The following is an 18,381-nucleotide window of genomic DNA, read 5'->3' as shown; positions in this document are numbered from 1 at the left end:
ATGCCGCCCACCCCTTGGAAACCGGAATCACACTCATATTTAACTTTATTACTACTACACATTGCAAAGCGCTCAGTTCCATCCTTTTACTCTTGAACCTATCTGCACCGCCACACTAATGATCACAGAACCGTAGATGTCTCTTCAGAGTCACTATGAGCCACTTTCCTAGCACACAGATGGTTTTCCTTCACCTTTTTAAGGTTCCTTTTAGACTCCAAGCCATGCACACTCAACCCACTCCTAATGGGCGTCCCTAAAGGCTCTCCCTTGACACCCTTCTTTTCTCACTATGCACCTGTTCTCTTGATGAAATCATATTCTCTTTTGACTTCTTGCATTACTCATATCCAAGTCATGTTCTTTCCACCTTTCACACCCTGTCTAATGTCATGCATTTCAGACAGAGCCACATCTGTCTGACACTAGATGGCAGTTTGGTAACTCATACTGAACTCTAATTGAACTTAGATCCTATACCTTCCATCCTCTTCACCCTTACTTCTTAGAAAATACATTATCTTGCCCATCCTCCAGACTCCCTGAAATTGATCCAATTGGCATCAAACCTCAGGGTTCACTTCAGACCATCCATGCAGATTGAACCCTTAGTCACTAACTCTGCCACAGCTGCAGTTTCAATTACGATGCATTTGTTCATAACATTCGATTGAATTCAGCCAAAACACGCATCAGCTACTGGTATTTAGTAGATTGGAATGATTATCTTTAGGTAGGCCTCCATAATTGTGCCTTTGCAAAACTTGACAAAGTTCTACATTTTGCTCCTGGATTTTATAACTTATTATGGCACACATCCGCCAATCACCGTCAGGCCATAGTGCTCACCACTAACAATTTGGTAGTATAAAACAAACCATCACTTTTATTCAAATCAGTAGATGCCCTGGCCCCTCACTCTCTCTAACTCTCTATCATTCTACATATCAGCTGGAAAATGTCGATTTTCCAAATAAATTATGATGGAAAGTCTTAATTTTATTAAAGACACAGAGGCGAGTATTATGCTTACTTTTCCTGCTTTAATATCAATAGCAGCACTCAAGAGTATTAACCAATCCCAGAAGGTTAGCAGAACAAGCTACCAATGGGAGATAAAGGGTTAAAACAAACCAATCAGAATGCAATGTACATAAAGATATGCCCAACTTGACTCCAAGTAGCCCTCTTTTCTTCTGTGAGAAGTCATTAGTAAGTTTGAAATAAAGGAAATATAGAAGCAATTATGCAAACAGCTAAAATTAGAGGGAACATTTCTTGGAACCAGTCCATAACAAAAGTAGAGTCCAGTTTGGGGTGAGGAAGATGATAGTGATCCACAGATACGGTAGGCAGAGTGGAGCTTTGACCCATGGTGGAAGCTGAGCGTGGGATTCTATCCTGATGTCATTGTTGAAGCATTTGTGGAAACTAGAGGGAGGGAAAAAACAGAAATGGATTATCATGGCTGAGTGGTTGGATAATACTCGCCTCCGTGTCTTTAATAAAATGAAGACTTTCCATAATAATTTATTTGGAAAATCTACATTTTATGTCAAGACCGAAGGCTCCTATTATGCTTGTTTAAAGCATATCAATCACAACTGAAGACACAGTATTAACATGTTTGCAATAGAAAGTACAAAAGGTAGAATCATTTGACCAATCTGCAGATCTCAGAATTTCTTCGAAACGGGAGCCATCCCAAAAGGCTTTAGACTCCATAGCACCTCGGGAGGAATGGGCTCCAAATTTGGAGATATCAATTCCAGCAAGGGACATGATCTATTTAACCCAATGGGCCAAGGTAGGAGAGGAGACTGGTTTAAAGGGTTTTTTAAAGGAAATTAAGAGTTGGGTGGTGGAAGACGTTCTGAGATCCATAGTCTTTTGCTCATAGACTTTTAGACAGTTACCTACGCATAACTTAGGTTGGTTGGGAAAGAAAGGGTAGAACACTGAGGAAATATTGTTTTTTTTTACGTCTGGTAACATTAAACAGTACACCAGTAGGGGTGAAATGTCGAGCAGAAACATCTAGAGCTCCAACATCAGTAAGACGTTTAATAGAGACTATACACAATAACATTGTTAATTTAGCAGAGAGCATTTGAAGAGACAACAATTCATTATCTTGCCAAGATAATAACATTTGTAAAACAAGATTAACATCCCATAAAACAGAATATTTGGGTAGAGGCGGGTTGGAAAATCTTACTCCCTTTAATAACCGGTAGATGAGAGGATGTTCTCCAACTAGTTTACCATTAATAAAAGGATGGTGAAGAGAGATAGCTGAAGGATACAAATTGATGGTTCTATAAGATTTTCCAGAGCTGGCTTGTGATGCGAGAAAATTGGCTATTGAGCTTAAATCTGCTGAAAAGGGATTACAAGATTTTCCCATACACCAGCTAGACCAGATTGACCAAGCGGAGTTGTAAGCTTTAGATGTGCCGGGGGCCCAGGAATTGTTGATATAGGCTAAGGCTTCGAGCGAAAATTCCTGGATAAGAGGAAGTAGTCCTGACACCTTCCAGGCTGATAGAAGCAGGGATTTGTTGAGGATCAGGTCGTGGGGAAGACCCTGGTCATTGAGAAGTATGGATGGGATGGAGGGAAGAGGGACCGGAAAGTCTATGGATAGTTCTAGGAGGGGAGGAAACCAGACTCCGGACTGCCAAAATGGGACTATTATAATTATTGTGGCTTTTTGTTGACATACTTGTGCAAGCACTCTGTTGATCATGATGAAAGGAGGGAAGGCATAGTTTATTGCATCTGACCAGTTTTGAAGAAAGGCATTGGTTGCCAGAGCTTGGGGATCTGGTCTCCAACTGAAGAATTGGGGAATTTGAGTATTTAGTCGCAATGCAAAAAGGTCTATCTGGAAGGGACCCCATTTGCGATGGATTCTAAGACAAGATCTGGGGCTGACGCAAAGATAGTCCTTCCTTTCCAGGCTTCCAGGTGGTCTAGCCACCATTGGAGTTCTGTACAGGATTCTTGATCGAGGGGGATGGAATCTGAATAAGCAAGACCCTTGCGCAGGTGTTGAATTTTCAACCTTTGGAGAGCTCGATAATGGAGTGGACCCGGGAAGACCGCTTGAACTGAGGAAGAAAGAAGACCTACAATCCTTGCAAGAGACTGAAGGGAGAGAGAAGTCTGCCGTAAAGATTGGGTTATTTCTGATTTGATAATTTTATTTTCTAATCTGGGAGCTGAAGGATTCCTTGAGGGGAATTTACTAGAAATCCTAGAAACTCTATGGATTGGGACGGTGTTAGAATGGATTTGTCTGTGTTGATGATGAAACCTAGATCTGATAGGAGAGAAGTAATGTAAGAAAGTTGAGAGTATAGTGTTATGGGATTTTGATGCATGAGAAGTATATCGTCTAGGTAAACAATTAGACGAAAACCTTGTGCTCTGAGATGGGCTACTACTGGTTTCATTAACATGGTGAAACATGGTGAAACACCCAGGAGCTGAAGAAAGACCGAAAGGAAGGCAAGAAAATTGGTAGGTGTGTTGTTGCCATTAAAACTGGAGAAATTTCCTGTGAGATTGAAGAATGGGAATTGTTAGATAGTCGTCTTGAAGGTCTAGACGAACTAACCAATCGTTCAAAAGGAGAGAATCTCTGAGGTGCAGGATTGTCTCCATTTTGAAATGACAGTAAACTATGAATTAATTTTTGTTTTTCCTGATCACTAGAAAGATGGTGCTTAAGAAACCCGTATGATGAGGTTGAACTAGTTGAATAGCCTGTTTGGAGGGAAGGGATTGGATTTCTGAAGATACTAGATCTGCCATTTCTGAGGAGAATTTTAGAGGCAGAGGGAGAAAATGTTGACAAGGGGTTTCGCAAAGCTCTATTGAGTAACCTGTGACTGTGTCGAGTACCCAAGGGTCTGATGTAAGTTGCTTCCACTTGTGGAGAAAAAACCTTAGATGACCCCCTATTGAAAGATGGCCAGAAAAAGGGCTTACCTGCGGGAGAGTAGGTATTGGAATTATGTTGGTTTCTGCCCCCGGAAGCCTCTGGCTCGCTGAGGATAGAATTGCGGTCTGAATTCTTGTGGTTGGGAACTGAAGGAGCCTCTGTAGCCTTGAAATCTGGCGTTACGGCCAGTAAAGCGACCCCTTCCTCTACCGGCCCTGGCAAAAACACGAGCGTTGAAGACTTTCTTGAGCGACTGTTGCGCTTTGTCAAGGGACGCAAAGGTAGTAACGCATTTGCTTAATTCCTTAATGAAGGAATCGCCAAACAGCAAGCCGTCAGCTTTGGGACCTGGGTCCATAACAGCAAGATTAGCTAACTTAGGATCTAGTTTGAGTAAGAGCCCCTTTCGCCGTTCGTGGGTCATTGCCGAGTTTGCGTTCCCCAAAAGACAAAATGCTCACTGGATCCAAAGTGAAATTCTTCTGAATCAACTGAATCGTTGTTTAAACGTGCAGATTCAGCCATGTAAAAAATGCAGGCAAGAGGACCTACAATATCTAATAGTTTGTCTTGACAGACTGACCAGGCTCTATCAACCCCTTTGCGTGGGTCTTTCCCAAATTTGGAGAATTTTTTTATCATAGAGGTATCTATGGTAGGGGTAGAGGTAATGTGTAAAGGTAGCGAAGGTCTAGGGCACTTTGCTTTTAGAACCCACAGAAGTTTTCCCCGCCTTACTAGGAGGCCTGTGAGGCACGTCGTCCTCCAACCTGGGTGAGGTAGACTCACTGTACAGTAGCGCAGAAACATTAGTGTGGTTATCATTGAAAGCCTCCGGGGCTTTGCTCTTTCTGCTTTCCCCCGCAGATAGGGCCAATTGTGATTGAGTTAGACAGGATGAAACAGTGTTTTCTAACTGTTTACAAATTTTGGACATGGAGGCAGAAACAGCCTTTTCCACAGAAGATTGTATAAATTTGCTTAAGTTTTCTGAGAATATATCATTGTCATTATTAATGTCATCCTTATTTGTGTCAAAAAATGAGGAAAAATCCATTTTAAACTAGTAAAATGTTATCCTGGAAAACACAGGGTTAAATTTGGTAAGGTGTAATAAGGGGCGTGTGAGGAAAAACGTCCCTGCCAACCAGAACGAGAGGCAGAAGGAAGCCACGCCCCCAGGAAGCAGCAGAATCGAAGTCAGATTGGGTGCGAGGAGAAACGGCTAAAAATAGCCGCTTACTGGCGAAAAACACGGAATAAGCGTCAGGGAACGATGCGGGTGGTGAGGTGAGGCATGCAGGAGTGTTCTGAAGCGAATATCAGAACACTCAGAGCGGCGCCAGGAGCACGAGCACAACGGTCGTGACGACCGAATGAGAAGAAAAAAGTTTTTTTTTTTGTATAAAACGGAAACAACAAAGCCAGTACGCACATAACAATGCTAAAATACATTGGAATATATAATAAAATAGAGAATATTAAACATTATAAGTTACGCTTGTGAAGAAGGCAATAAAGATATAGTTATCTTGACTGCGAGCAACAAGAAAAGAGGGCTGCTTGCAGTCAAGTTGGGTATATCTTTATGTACATTGCATTCTGATTAGTTTGTTTTAACCCTTTATCTCCCATTGGTAGCTTGTTCTGCTAACCTTCTGGGATTGGTTAATACTCCTGACTGCTGCTATTGATATTAAAGCAGGAAAAGTAAGCATAATAGGAGCCTCCGGTCTTGACATAAAATTAAGGTCACGTCATTCCCAATTTTGTGGCAACACCTATATCACCTGGTGCTTACTCAGGTTTTGGCCTTTGCCTCTCTTAGGGCCATATGTACGAAAGCTTTTTCCCATAGACACAGAATGGGTAAAATCCTTTTGTACATCTGGCCCTTAGATCTGTTTCTTTGGAACTTCCTGCTTGAGACGTGGACCACCTGCTCACTTCAAGAGTTCAAAATCAGAAAGAAAACACAACTGTTGCGATATGAAATACAAGACAGATAGCAACACAGACTTATGTAAATATGTACATTTTGTTCCTTTAGCTGGCAAGTGGATATTGTGTTAGGCATGTCTGTCCCACCAGTGAGATTCATGTTTTGTCTCAATGAATCAAACGCTTACCTGTATGTAAAGCACCACATGTCCGTTTACCTATGCAAAGAAATACGTGTTTTCATAAAATAATTCAGTATGTTGGGACTGGAATAGAAAAGCCAATCAACTCTTGCCTAAAATATGTGCTATCGAGTTTAGTTGTATTTATGAATCATATGGAGTTCATCATGTTTATGGTTTTATACTTTTGTAAGGTTAAGAAAATGGCAGTGTATATCCTGAAGTAAATTATTTTTCAAAATATGTTTTTCACGGCCTGAGCATGAGTCCATATCTTTTCCTAAGCAACCCAATGCACTGTGTTTAACTGACTTACTGTCAGCAGTTATGACCCTGGTTAACGTAATCATCATTTTGATTTGCATCGAGGATTACGACTAGTCACATTTACAGCACAATGGATTTTGCTCATAAAGTCCACTAATTTAATTTCCGATAGTTTGGCATTCATGTGCATGTGAGTGTTTGCTTGGTTTTCCCTTGTAGACCGTACTCTGCTTGCTATTTTGTAGCTGATTACTACAAGAATGGTCGACATTTTTCATACTGTCATTGGATGTGAAGTCTGGTTGAATCCTCCATATTGTAACTAATCCCAATGTGTCCAATTACTGCAGCTGTTCGTAGTAGCTTCAGTTGCCTTTGTTTATTGACTGGTATACCGTCTACAAATCCTGCAAACTCAAACCTCGTTAATAGCAAACATATTTAAAACATGAGGAAGATTGACAAAATGTACAAATTAAACACTTTAATGCTCCAGTCAGGATTATAAATATCGAAATTTCAACGAATGCCATTACTTATCTCTAGCTTGCAGCGACATGAAGATGCTGGGTGGAGTCAGATAGTCCATACAATCTGGGTTTATACTAAATAACCATTAAAAACAACTTAAAAAGGGAAGAAACTTTTACCCTTTCAGATGGACTTCTAAGATAAAAGCGCAGAACTCCAGTGACATTAATGAGGATTACGGCATACTATTCCATATGTACAAAGTTTGAAGACATTGTATTTACACCTGTATTACAAAGGGAGGAAAAGGGCTAACAAAACTGTACCAAAGAAATTTGCAACAGATGGCAATTCACTGGCAATTTGTATTTTTTATCTTTTATGCTAATTGTCTTTCATGGAGCTAAAAATATATTCTGGAAAAAGGCTAGAACCACATGTATATACTGCATCAAGTATAAAGTATGGATATGTAAGCAAAGCTAACATGCTAGTATTGTACAAGGGGAGAAAAGCCTGCTTAGCACAAACAAAACTGGGCACACCATACAGCCTTTTCAAGAAGATTCTGTAGAAATGAAAGGAAGCTCTTGATTCAGTAATGTACTCCAAGAAGATATATATCGAAGTTTGAGTAGTTGATTTGCAGCATATTTGTTTCCAGTTATCACGGTTATCACTGCAACTGCCCGGAGTCTTCATATCTTGCAATAACATTGATACAGATGAAGGAATCAATCTATTTCTCAAAGGGTGAATCTTTCTCTCAAATTAATGTGTTAAATGTTACAAATATTTGTTTTTCCAAATCACATATAGGAGGTTCCAATATTTCCTCTCTGGAACCTTGCCCAATGAACTATTTTCATCTTTTTCCATTGAAAAGTCTACCATTTGAGTTAATATTTCTATGGAACATATTCTTTTGTTCAGTGATACCCCACTGTTCATGTTTGAAAAAGGTCAAAGTGCAAGTAAGAAATCCATTTGGCTTGGAAATGCTATAGATGGTTGAAACTTTCAGTGTGACATCTTTTGAATTTCACTGAATGTTCAGTTCTGCTTTCATGTGGTACACTCAATGTTAGGTTCTCGGGTGAATCTGAAAGACATAAGTGCAAATGATCATGTTACTATTTGGATACCATAAACTGTTCTGTAGCTCTTTCAAGATGAACTACTGAAGGAAACTAAGAAATTTCATGAATGCAGAGTTGAAGTCTATCAAAATATTACATGAATGTAAAAGATGTTTTAATATTTAACAACATTACACTAAATAAGACTTATCACTGTAAATGTACAATGACTTCAGGCAAGGCGAACGGATTGTTCCCTCTAACCATGCTAAAAATGTTCTTCCAATCAGTCTACATGTAAAGGTAAGGATTTTGACTTTTGCACATTTATGAAGGACTGACACATTTCGTCTACCACAGAACAGAATGCCAACCTAACTATGGTGAAAGAGATAGTTATCTCTTTTCCTCTGATTGTGTAAGTGGTGTTACTCCTGAGCTAGTCCTACATCAATGCACCAAGCTATGCAGTAATTACTGCCATCCCAAACCTTTCAGACAGTAGCCTGGCACAGTGAGAAGTGGGCAGTTAAGCAAGGACATATAGATCTTCTATTCAACCACATTTGGAGGACCACCTATTTAAAACATTTCATTGTGCCAAAACACCAGTATCACAACCACCACTCATTTGAGATTAAAGTCTCATTATGAGAGATCACACCTTTTGAAACCCACTAGCAAGATGATTGGAATGTAAAAGGTGCGATTATTATCATCTATTACAAGTTGTGACATTTACAATATATAACTTGCACATTTTGATGCTTTGTGCACCAAAAAGCTGCTTGTTCCGATATTTACCAGGCATTGTTCCTCAGTAAAAAAAATTCACTTGCCAAAATTTACCTGGGTGAAATGGTGATGCATAGGGGAACTACAAGAAAACATGCAATCCATATGATGTAAATCCATAAAACCTAATAACAATCTAGATAAGATAAAGTGCTATTTCAGAGAAAGGCAAAGTTGCATATTAGTGTCATATTTATTTAACACCACATAAATGTATATAGTGTTAATTTATCAAATGTACCGCACCTCAGAATTGTTGAAGTACAGAAAGATACCCAAGCATGAGCAGCTCCTCCGCTATGGCTGAGGAGCATCGCCCCCCCACCCACCCAGCCAGCTGCAGCTGCAAAACATTTTCTATAAAACAGTTATAAATTATGTTTATTATTGTTTTATAGTAAAAGGGGCGGGCCATGGGTCTGTGAAGAGCAGGAAGGGGAAGTGTACAGCACACACATGTGCACTGGGCTCCTCCCAACCCGGCACTGTGTTGTAGGGTTGGAGACTACAGGGAGAGACTCTAACTATGTCTTGGGTCACCCTGGCTGGGATCTCTGTCCAATCCTAAGGCTGCTTTCACGCTGCCAGCAGCATTAGGATTGGATGCAGGGCTGGCTGAGAGCCTGTGCTTGCAGTGGAGGACAGGAGTAGATTGGAGTGGCACGACGTGGTGAAAAAGATACTTTTTTTAAATGAATATATTTTTATGTCCTGTTCCCGCTGTGCGCCACCACACCTCTTTTCCCTCCCGCGAGCCACCCCGGGACCCAAGCTCTCAAATGGTATTTCAAAAGTAATTGTAAGTCCATAGAATAAGGATTCGTAGATGATAAGTCCAATCAAGTGAGTTTTATTGAAACATGGAAGATTTCATGATAAAATTTTCATATAATATCACAACAGCCGAAATGTGTTCAGTAACCATCTGTGACTTTTTCAAGGCAAGAAGTATATAAAAGTACAAAGAGTAGTGATGGATTTCAAAAGTTTATTCACAGTAAAGCTTCCAAGTCTGAGGTTATAAAGAAAACTTGTAGAACTCATCAAGGAAAAATCGCATGTGTCTGACCCTGTATCATTGATGTTTCCAGGAGTTATTGGATAGTCTAGGTAAGTTGAATGATGGCCACGCTAAGGACCATCTTCCAAGTAAACATGGTCCCAGATAACACAAGGTAAGTCAATAATGAGACCCTCATAAGTTAATCCCCATCTCTCTAAATAGTCAAAGCCTCACAGTGTCCAGAGTATATGTCATTAACTTAGCATCCTAATAGTTTTTAATGATTTATAGTCATAGTGTAATTGAATATCAGTGCTCATGGTACTATTTCAAAGTGAGAACTATATAAAAAAAGAAAATATAAGAACATAATGTACAATCTCAAAATGAGACATCTAGGTCACTCACTAGATTTTGAAACATTAAGTATAGCTCTCTAAGTATTTATGATCTCATAGCAGTAACAGTTATGGCATTTACTTCCAACAGGACAGCATTTTCAGCTGTTACTATTTCATTGTCTTCATCTAAATTTGATTTTCAAATTATAGGGTGATGCATCATTCAAAAAGAACACAGCGAAGCAGAATGGTAATGTACTGCCTCTGTAAATGCCAATGTCTTGCGTTTTCTAATTTCATGTACAAGTTAAAATTGACAGTTAATTGAACATAGCTAAAAAAAAACAATACCTCAGGGCTTATGAGATTTTCGATCAAAGTTTACCATCCGTAAAAATCCCTTTTTAATATGAATTCCAGAGCACACAAAATACCTGATGTACAGAACTTTTTTGCAGTAACAAAGACTGCATGTAAAAAAATCACGGTGCGATGGATATGTCCAAACATGTGTCCTGTGCTCATTGGGCCCATAAGTCTTAAGCTGCACCCTACTGATGAAGCTCAAATAGGCTAAAACTGGCTGGGGTTGCCTATGTTCCCTTCTGGACTAGACCTTTCCTGGCAGTTTGGGATGAACAATCAGAACTAATTTACATAAGGTGAACTTAGACATAAATGAGGCATGATGGAAAGCACAATGGATGAAAATGAAGCCTAAGGGATCATCAGTGGCTGACAACAATCCAAGCATTCCATACATTACATTTCTGTGAGAAAAACAATGTTGGCATTTAGGGAATGTAAATCTATGGCTAGAGGTCTGTTGCCTATCTCTCGGTGCACCCATTCGTACATTTTCAGCCAATCGCAGTGGGCCACAACCAGTCTTCCTGCTTCAATATTGATGAAGCAGGTATATTCACGAAACACAGCAAATTGGCATTTTGCATTGTGAATGGTTAGGACCTTGAATGTTGCCCAAATGAAGGTGAAGAATGTGTAAAATCATTGGTTTGCGAGTTATCCTTAGTACATGGACCCCGTAGCTCCTTCTTCCCTACTCTTATGCACATAATGAAATATATATTACTTTTGAGGTTGCAAAACACCTAAAATTGTTGATTTAAAAAACAATGGTTCCCATACCCAACTGAAAACTGCATGCTTGCTCGCCACATACTGGAATGTGCTAGAAGGCATCCTTTGATGTATTACTCTTTAGGACTTTAAACCCAACATTCAATATCTTCATACTAGACTGCTCCATTTTTAAAGCTAATCAATTGCGCAGCAAAAGACTGTGGCCCTCATTCTGACCTTGGCGGGCGGCGGAGGCCGCCCGCCAAAGTCCCGCCGTCAGGTTACCGTTCCGCGGTCGAAAGACCGCGGCGGTAATTCTGACTTTCCCGCTGGGCTGGCGGGCGGTCTCGTTCAGACCGCCAGCCAGCCCAGCGGGAAAGAGGCTTCCACAATGAAGCCGGCTCGGAATCGAGCCGGCGGAGTGGAAGCTGTGCGACGGGTGCAGTTGCACCCGTCGCGTATTTCACTGTCTGCGCAGCAGACAGTGAAATACATGTAGGGGCCCTCTTACGGGGGCCCCTGCAATGCCCATGCCAGTGGCATGGGCACTGCAGGGGCCCCCAGGGGCCCCGCGACCCCCCCTACCGCCATCCGGATCTCGGCGGTCCGACCGCCGGGATCTGGATGGCGGTAGGGGGGGTCAGAATCCCCGCGGCGGTGCAGCAAGCTGCGCCGCCGCGGAGGATTCAATGGGGCCGCGGTACACTGGCGGGACCCCGCCAGTGGTGCCGGTCCGACCGCGGCTTTACCGCCGCGGTCGGAATCCCCAATGAAGCACCGCCGGCTTGTCGGCGGTGCTCCCGCGGTCCTCCGCCCTGGCGGTCAAAGACCGCCAGGGTCAGAATGAGGGCCTGTGTTCCCTTCTAATTTAACACAGATTATTTTCCGTGAAGGATCAACGGATTGGTAAACAAAATTGTCACACAGTATTTTGTGTCCTCTACCAAAAACAGCAGCTCTATATGCTGCTTTATTTAGATTACCGATTTCTGCTTTGTAAAATGAATGGCTGAAAACAGGTGATTCACAAATGCATTTTTCCCTCCTGCACTAATACACAATTTACTGACTCAGAGAACCAAATATGCTGATGCCGAAAAGCGCTGCAAGGGATATGGTATGAAAACTGTGCATAGGTACAGAATGAAGCTGTTATAAGAAGCGCACGGAACAACGCGAACGACCAGAAAGCAAATGGCTACTGGTTGCATAGCTTGTGATATTTTAGATAAATTTTAGAGCAACATGTATCCTCATGTCCATAATGGATGAAAGGATGTATTTTGTTCTAAAATATAGCAGCACATGCCTGATGTGAATTTCGTGTAATTACACATATGTGTGTGTTATCTTTCTGAAAATTCACATACTCACACAAAAGCAAATTATGCAAATTCACACACCACGATCTTGCAATGGCAATGACATCTCCGTGTTTCCTAGCCATGCCATCTTAACTCATGTACTACCTCCTAGTGTTATCAAGGTAGCATATGCAATGTAGACTCTCTGGTGTCAGTGAAAACAGACACTCTCCTCTATGTTGCTTCTATGAGATGTGTTCATGATGCAGCCCCTGGTCTCTGTTTTCAGGTTTTGTACGTCGAGGGCCCTGGGACAAAATGTTAACTGAGGTGAGATAAAGGTGGCAGTGATGAAGCAGAAAATGAAGGTTTTGATTTATTAACGCTTAAACGTAGTGCTGCAATAATCATGTGTGACTTTAACCGAACTAATAAAGATTGTACGGGGATAAAATGTGCCCTCAGAGTAGTTTGCCAACATTTATAAGCGTGCTTCATATAACGTGGTGTATTAGAATTGCACTAATCCGACATAATCATAAACGTGTGCTACGATTTGCTTGCTTGAAATGTTTTAGCTTAGCATTATTTTAGCGGAGGCTTTGGCCTAGTTGCCTGGTCTCACGGTTTAGATGCTCGTATTTTTCCAATGTGCTATTAAACGTGTATTTTTGCTTGAAGCTGTACTTTTCCACTGGGATCGTTCACATGCTTATCTTAAGGTTTCGTGCCAGCCTGGCATATTTTCTCTTTACTCCAAGGTCGATTTGCAGGTGCGCACAATGGAGGCTCTGAAAGTGAGCTAATTGGTATAAAATGTTGCAACTTGCGTACCCATCTCCAAGGATAATGTATGCTTAAGTAAAAGCTTGAGAACTGTCGTTTTTGATTGGACAATTTGAAGCTAACCTATGAACCCTCCAATGGAAGACCCTACTGGATTTGAACTGTTGTCTATAAAAGTCAGGTGCACGAGAAGAAAGTAGCCATTACCAGCTCGATACCTGCCATTTTGCAGACTTCGTAGCTATTATGGCCCACTTTGCTGCGACGCCATTTTGAGAGACTTTGATGCTTTCTCTAATCGAGAGAAAGAGACTTTAAATGATTCTGGCCCTAGAGACTTTAATTTTGATTTGATCCCTTTGCATGAAGTAATAATTTTACCTTGCCGCCGTGAGGCAATTGCCCCGTCCACCCCTGCCCCTTTGCCCCGTCCCATGCCGATAGAAACGGTACCCATGCTGATCGAGAGACGGTACCTGTGAGACGAAGACTTCCTTGAATGCTGATAGTAATTGGTAAATATGAAAGGAAAATTGTAAAATTGCATTGTGTTTCTTTTAGGTAACCAACTGCTGATTTTGACAAGATCCCTAGTTAGGAGTTTTTTCCAAATTAATGTTACTAAATTGTTTTCGCATGAGGTCCCACATGCCGATGCTAATTTGAGGTTAGATGAGGATTCCTTTTGTCGCACGATGCAATTTGAGACCTTGTTATGCTGACTAAATGTATGCAATTAGTTCATTACAGATTATCGTATTAGTGATTTGCATTGCTATTATCGAATGCCTTGTGATTCAAATGCTGAATAGATTGCACTTGTTTCGCCGCTATGGACAGCTATTAATGTTCATTTACGTTTATCATTTGGTGTTGAGACACATTTATATTGTGCTAGCTTTGTTAATATAGGGAAATAAATTTACTAACTTTGCAATAAACTGGTGTGGTTATTCCTGACTGAAAGGTCAGGGGTTCGCCGAAATGTATTCTGGATTAATTGTAAAGTGTTATGTTGATCAGGGTATTGCTTATGTTCGTTATTGATTATTGATCTGATTAAATTGACTGATTAGGAGTACGGAGAGTTCCACTTAGTTAAAAGATTCATCGGCCTAAAGAGCGTCCGAATACAGGTAAAGTTACTAGTACGGACCGCTCTATCAGTAGATGGTAGCAGAGGATGGTTTCGTCTTTTGGGACCCTGTACTCTTAAAGTACATGGTGTTGAATTAACGGTTTCGACTTTTGAGACCCCATTTGAGAAGTTGAATTAGATTTTTCTTGGATATAACTGATTGACAGAATGATGATGGGCTAGGTCCACCGCAACTTTCCCGGGATCTCGGAGCTTGCGAATGGAGAGAACGGAGGTGTGAGATCAGCGTTGGCGGTACTAGTGATGGTTTGAGTGAAGTTAGGGTTTTGTGCTTGCACAGCTTATTGCGTGTGAAAAGGTTGCGAGGATTTTTTCTTTTTTAGAGGATAGCGGAGGTGCGACTCCGAGTGTAGAAGTAGAGAAGTCGTCGAACTTCATAGAAATAGCGGAGGTGCGGCTCCGAGTGTGAGAGTAGGGAAGTCGTCGAACTTCATGTGCGTGTGGCGCTTTGTGCATAAAAAGGTCCACGTGGTTGTTGTTGTTGAGACGGGCCCTGCGAGGTCAAGAGACTCCGGAGTATGTTGATTTATGTTGTGGTCTGGGCGGTTTAGTAGGTTGATCGGGCGTGGTCGACGAGTCGGTACGTGTGTTAGGGAGTGAAAGAAACTTCGACTTCGGGCTTTGACAATATTCTAAGTGCACTAGAACAGATCATTGACAAGTTGAGAGTAGATCTGCGGGTCAGATTTGCTTGCGAACGTGGGGACCGAGAAAGACGGAATAACTGCCGAGGCTAGTGAAAAGTCCCTAAGGTCCTGAAGCGACTGTGTTACCCTTCCTGTAGTAAACCGACAGATCTGTTTTAGTTTTTGTAGCTCGCGATACATGCAAGAAGTTGTCACGAAAGGAGCTGAGTGAAGGAGGACTAGCCGCGAGGCTTTGTCAGCCGCAGTGTGTGTGAGTGTGACGTCACTAGGAGCCGCGCTGGGATAGGTTGGTTGCAGGGAAGGGTCGCGCACGGATTGGACGCAGTCCGTGGGGCTCGATTGGAAGGGGAAAGGCAAGTGAAGAGTATTCCGGGAATTAAAGTCACCTATTGATTACAAACTTTGTGAAATAAAAGACGAGAAAATGAAATTCTTTAAAGCATTCAGGAGTGCGATGAAGGGGGAGTCTTACATTAAAGCGAGCGTAGGAGAGGAGACGCCGCCCGAGGGTACACCAGCTTACATTGTAATGGAAGAGAAGGGGTAGCTCCGTGCCTTTGGCTAAAGCAATGGCACAAGTTGACAGAGAAACATGGGAGCGTAGCATTCCCGATCCATGGGACATTCAATATAAGGATTCTAGAGAATTTGAGATTCACGATGTACGACATGAAGGTACCTCCAAGGCCAGCACAGTTTGAGGCTCTAGCGATTTGGGAACTGATGGCTAGACAGCAACAGCAAAATAAGTTCGAGAACAGAATAAGAAAGGTAGAAAAGACACTAGCGGACGCTAGGTGGGATAATGCACAAAAGGTGTGGAGGTCAGATGTATTGCAGGGGATAAAATTGTTCCCGGCAATTACTAAGGAAGAAGAGGAGACAGGTAAGAAAGCTACCTGCAAGACAAACAGGAAGTGTTCCAAGGATAGAGAGGATGAGGAGAAGTTGAGAAGAGAAGAGGAGTTAGAGGATGAGGAGCTAATAATGCAATTGCTGAACGACCGTCCACCACCTTATGCAGAGAGTGGACAAGGTCCAAGTACCAGTTCTGCCCCTCCGGCACCGGTACAGAACAGTGAAACTCAGAGTTCAGGAGCATCATCGGGATCTAAGGACCCGAGTTTACTGTTCACCCCGCAGATACCGCAGGTCAGGAGAATATATCCAGACGTGCCTATGTTGAAACCAGCAGAAAATTATCAGCCGCAGATGCCAGGGTACTACAGCAGTGACAACAGTGGAGGAATGATTCTAGAACAAACCGTAAGGGGAGTACAGAATGGTCACAACCCAACATTGGCACAAGCTGAATCAACTCAGTTTTTGATGCCCCAGAAGCAGATGCAAGGGGGAAACGCACATGCTCAAATGACGGGGAGTCAGATGGGCATGCCGGCAATGATGACCCATGGTGTGGGAATGAACATGCCTCAGAACATGGGAAATGGACAGAACCCAGATGCGATATCGCTACCCATTACTGTAGGTCCACCGGTACCTTTGTACAGTCAGCCTAATATAGGTATGAGCGGTCAGGGATCAATGCTGCAGAATGGGACAGAGAGGAGGTGCATAGAAAACACTCCAGGGATAACTCCTATAGCGGCTCAGCCAAATGGATCTGGGACCTTGATGGAGTTTAGTCCCGTATGTGCTCAGTCGACACTGGTGAGGTCGAGTCCCCCACTGATAATACCTTTAACATCGAATACTGAAAAGTTGCCGCAACCATCAATGGCAGTCGATGTGAACGCTACACTGATGGGGTTGAATGCGCAACAGCTGACACAGTGGTTCAACAGTCTAAATTCCACACAAAGCTCAGACAGTGGGAAGGGAGAAGATTATATGAACAGGATGAGGCTGAACATGGAAGCACAATAATTGGTGGAAGGGACTATGGGTGTGAATAGGTTAGAGTCCTACTCGGAAGAAGAGCTGAGATATCTATGTCCCAGGATAACAAAAGAAGTGAACAAGGTACACAAAAGCTTGCAGGAGGTAGCTGACAAAAACGGGGTTGATATAGACAAGATGAAACACTTGAGCAGGAGCTATAGGTTGGATTTTGGGACCGCAGATTTTGAACACATGAGGTCAGCAGGCATGAAGGCGCACCTTAGAGAATTGTTGCAGAGTGCACAAGTGTGGAGGTGCTTAGACAAGTGGGAAAGCAGATGGGTAAAGAGAAAGGAAAAGAGGAGGGACAGTGCTACAGAGCATAATGAGAAAAGACCACAAAGCAGCGAGACAGTAACCATGCTGCCAATGAGGGAGACAGCAGGGGGGAAATTAATACATGTACCATGGCACAGAAGCGACATTCAGTCATTTACGGATGATTTTCCCAAACTGAGAGAGAAGCCGATCGAATGGTATCAGCAGACTGATAGGTTTGTGAAGCTTGCAAAATGTCTCTGGGAAGATCTGAAGACTCTCTTTGAGATTGTGGTTCCAGCAGATTTGTGGGAGGATTGCAAAAGAGCTGTAGGTTGGCCGACAAGTGAACCAGAAAGAGACAGGGAGACGGGTGCACCATCGCCTATGGTGATGAGCTTGTACTATAAGGTGATTGAGCACTTGAAGACGAAAGTGGCCGCGAAAAATGTGGATTGGCAGAAGATCGACCGAACTGCCCAAGAGGCTAAAGAATCGATTCATAGTTACTATGAGAGGTTGTTGAAGGCGTTTAAGAACTACAGTGGCACAGAGACAATAGAGGCGAAGGACATGCTTCATTTTGTGTTCAGATTTGTGGAAGGGCTGAGACCAGAGATAAGCCAGATGATAAAGTCGCATTTGATTTGTTGGCAGTCGAAACCGATCGATGAGGTGTTGAATTATGCGAAATACTGTAGCGACGAAATTGAAGTGAAACAGAAAAGGTTGAAAGAGAAGGTGATGATGATGCAACTTAAAGCAGCTCAGACAGGTCTGCAAGGTTTGCAAGGGATGCAAGGGTTCCAACAGCAGGTACCGCAACCACAGCCGCAGTTGCAGGGAAACATGGCGTTTCAGCCACAGGCCAGAGGCAGAGGCAGAGGAGGTTTTGTGAATAATGGTCCGGATTTGAACACTGTTGTGACGGGTGTGCAGGCAATGAAGAAGGTGATGCCGTGTCACGTGTGCGGAATTGTCGGTCATTGGAAACGCGAGTGCCCGATGGTGGTGCAGGAAGGTGCAGGTGCAGGCGCAGGTGTTGGTCAGCAAAACAATGATGTCAATGCATTTCAGACAATGAGGGGACCGAAAATGAGAAGTCCAAACTCAAATTTTCAGACCGTAAATCAGTTGCAGGGGTTACAGCCCATGCAGCCGCAGCAGATGCAGATGCCTCGTATGCAGATGACGCAAATGCAGCCAATGCAACA

The 18,381-nt window shown here is 42.5% G+C and overlaps 1 protein-coding gene across 2 annotated transcripts in view; it reads right to left on the bottom strand.

Moving 5' to 3' along the window:
* Nucleotides 1–6,809: 6,809 nt before the first annotated feature.
* TAFA1 (TAFA chemokine like family member 1) overlaps nucleotides 6,810–18,381 on the bottom strand; it is a 1,243,985-nt gene continuing 1,232,413 nt past the window's right edge. For both annotated transcript variants that reach the window (XM_069206577.1, XM_069206578.1), the window contains one exon: nucleotides 6,810–7,912. Coding sequence is in view for 1 of the 2 variants with exons in the window: in XM_069206578.1 (XP_069062679.1) it covers nucleotides 7,895–7,912 (18 nt within the window). In the remaining variant the exon portion in view is untranslated. The remainder of the gene's footprint in view (nucleotides 7,913–18,381) is intronic.

The sequence above is a fragment of the Pleurodeles waltl genome, chromosome 9 (assembly GCF_031143425.1).
Source record: "Pleurodeles waltl isolate 20211129_DDA chromosome 9, aPleWal1.hap1.20221129, whole genome shotgun sequence".
Taxonomy (NCBI): Eukaryota; Metazoa; Chordata; class Amphibia; order Caudata; family Salamandridae; genus Pleurodeles; species Pleurodeles waltl.
The sequence above is the reverse complement of the archived record's forward strand: the minus strand, read 5'-3'. Positions and strand labels throughout refer to the sequence as shown.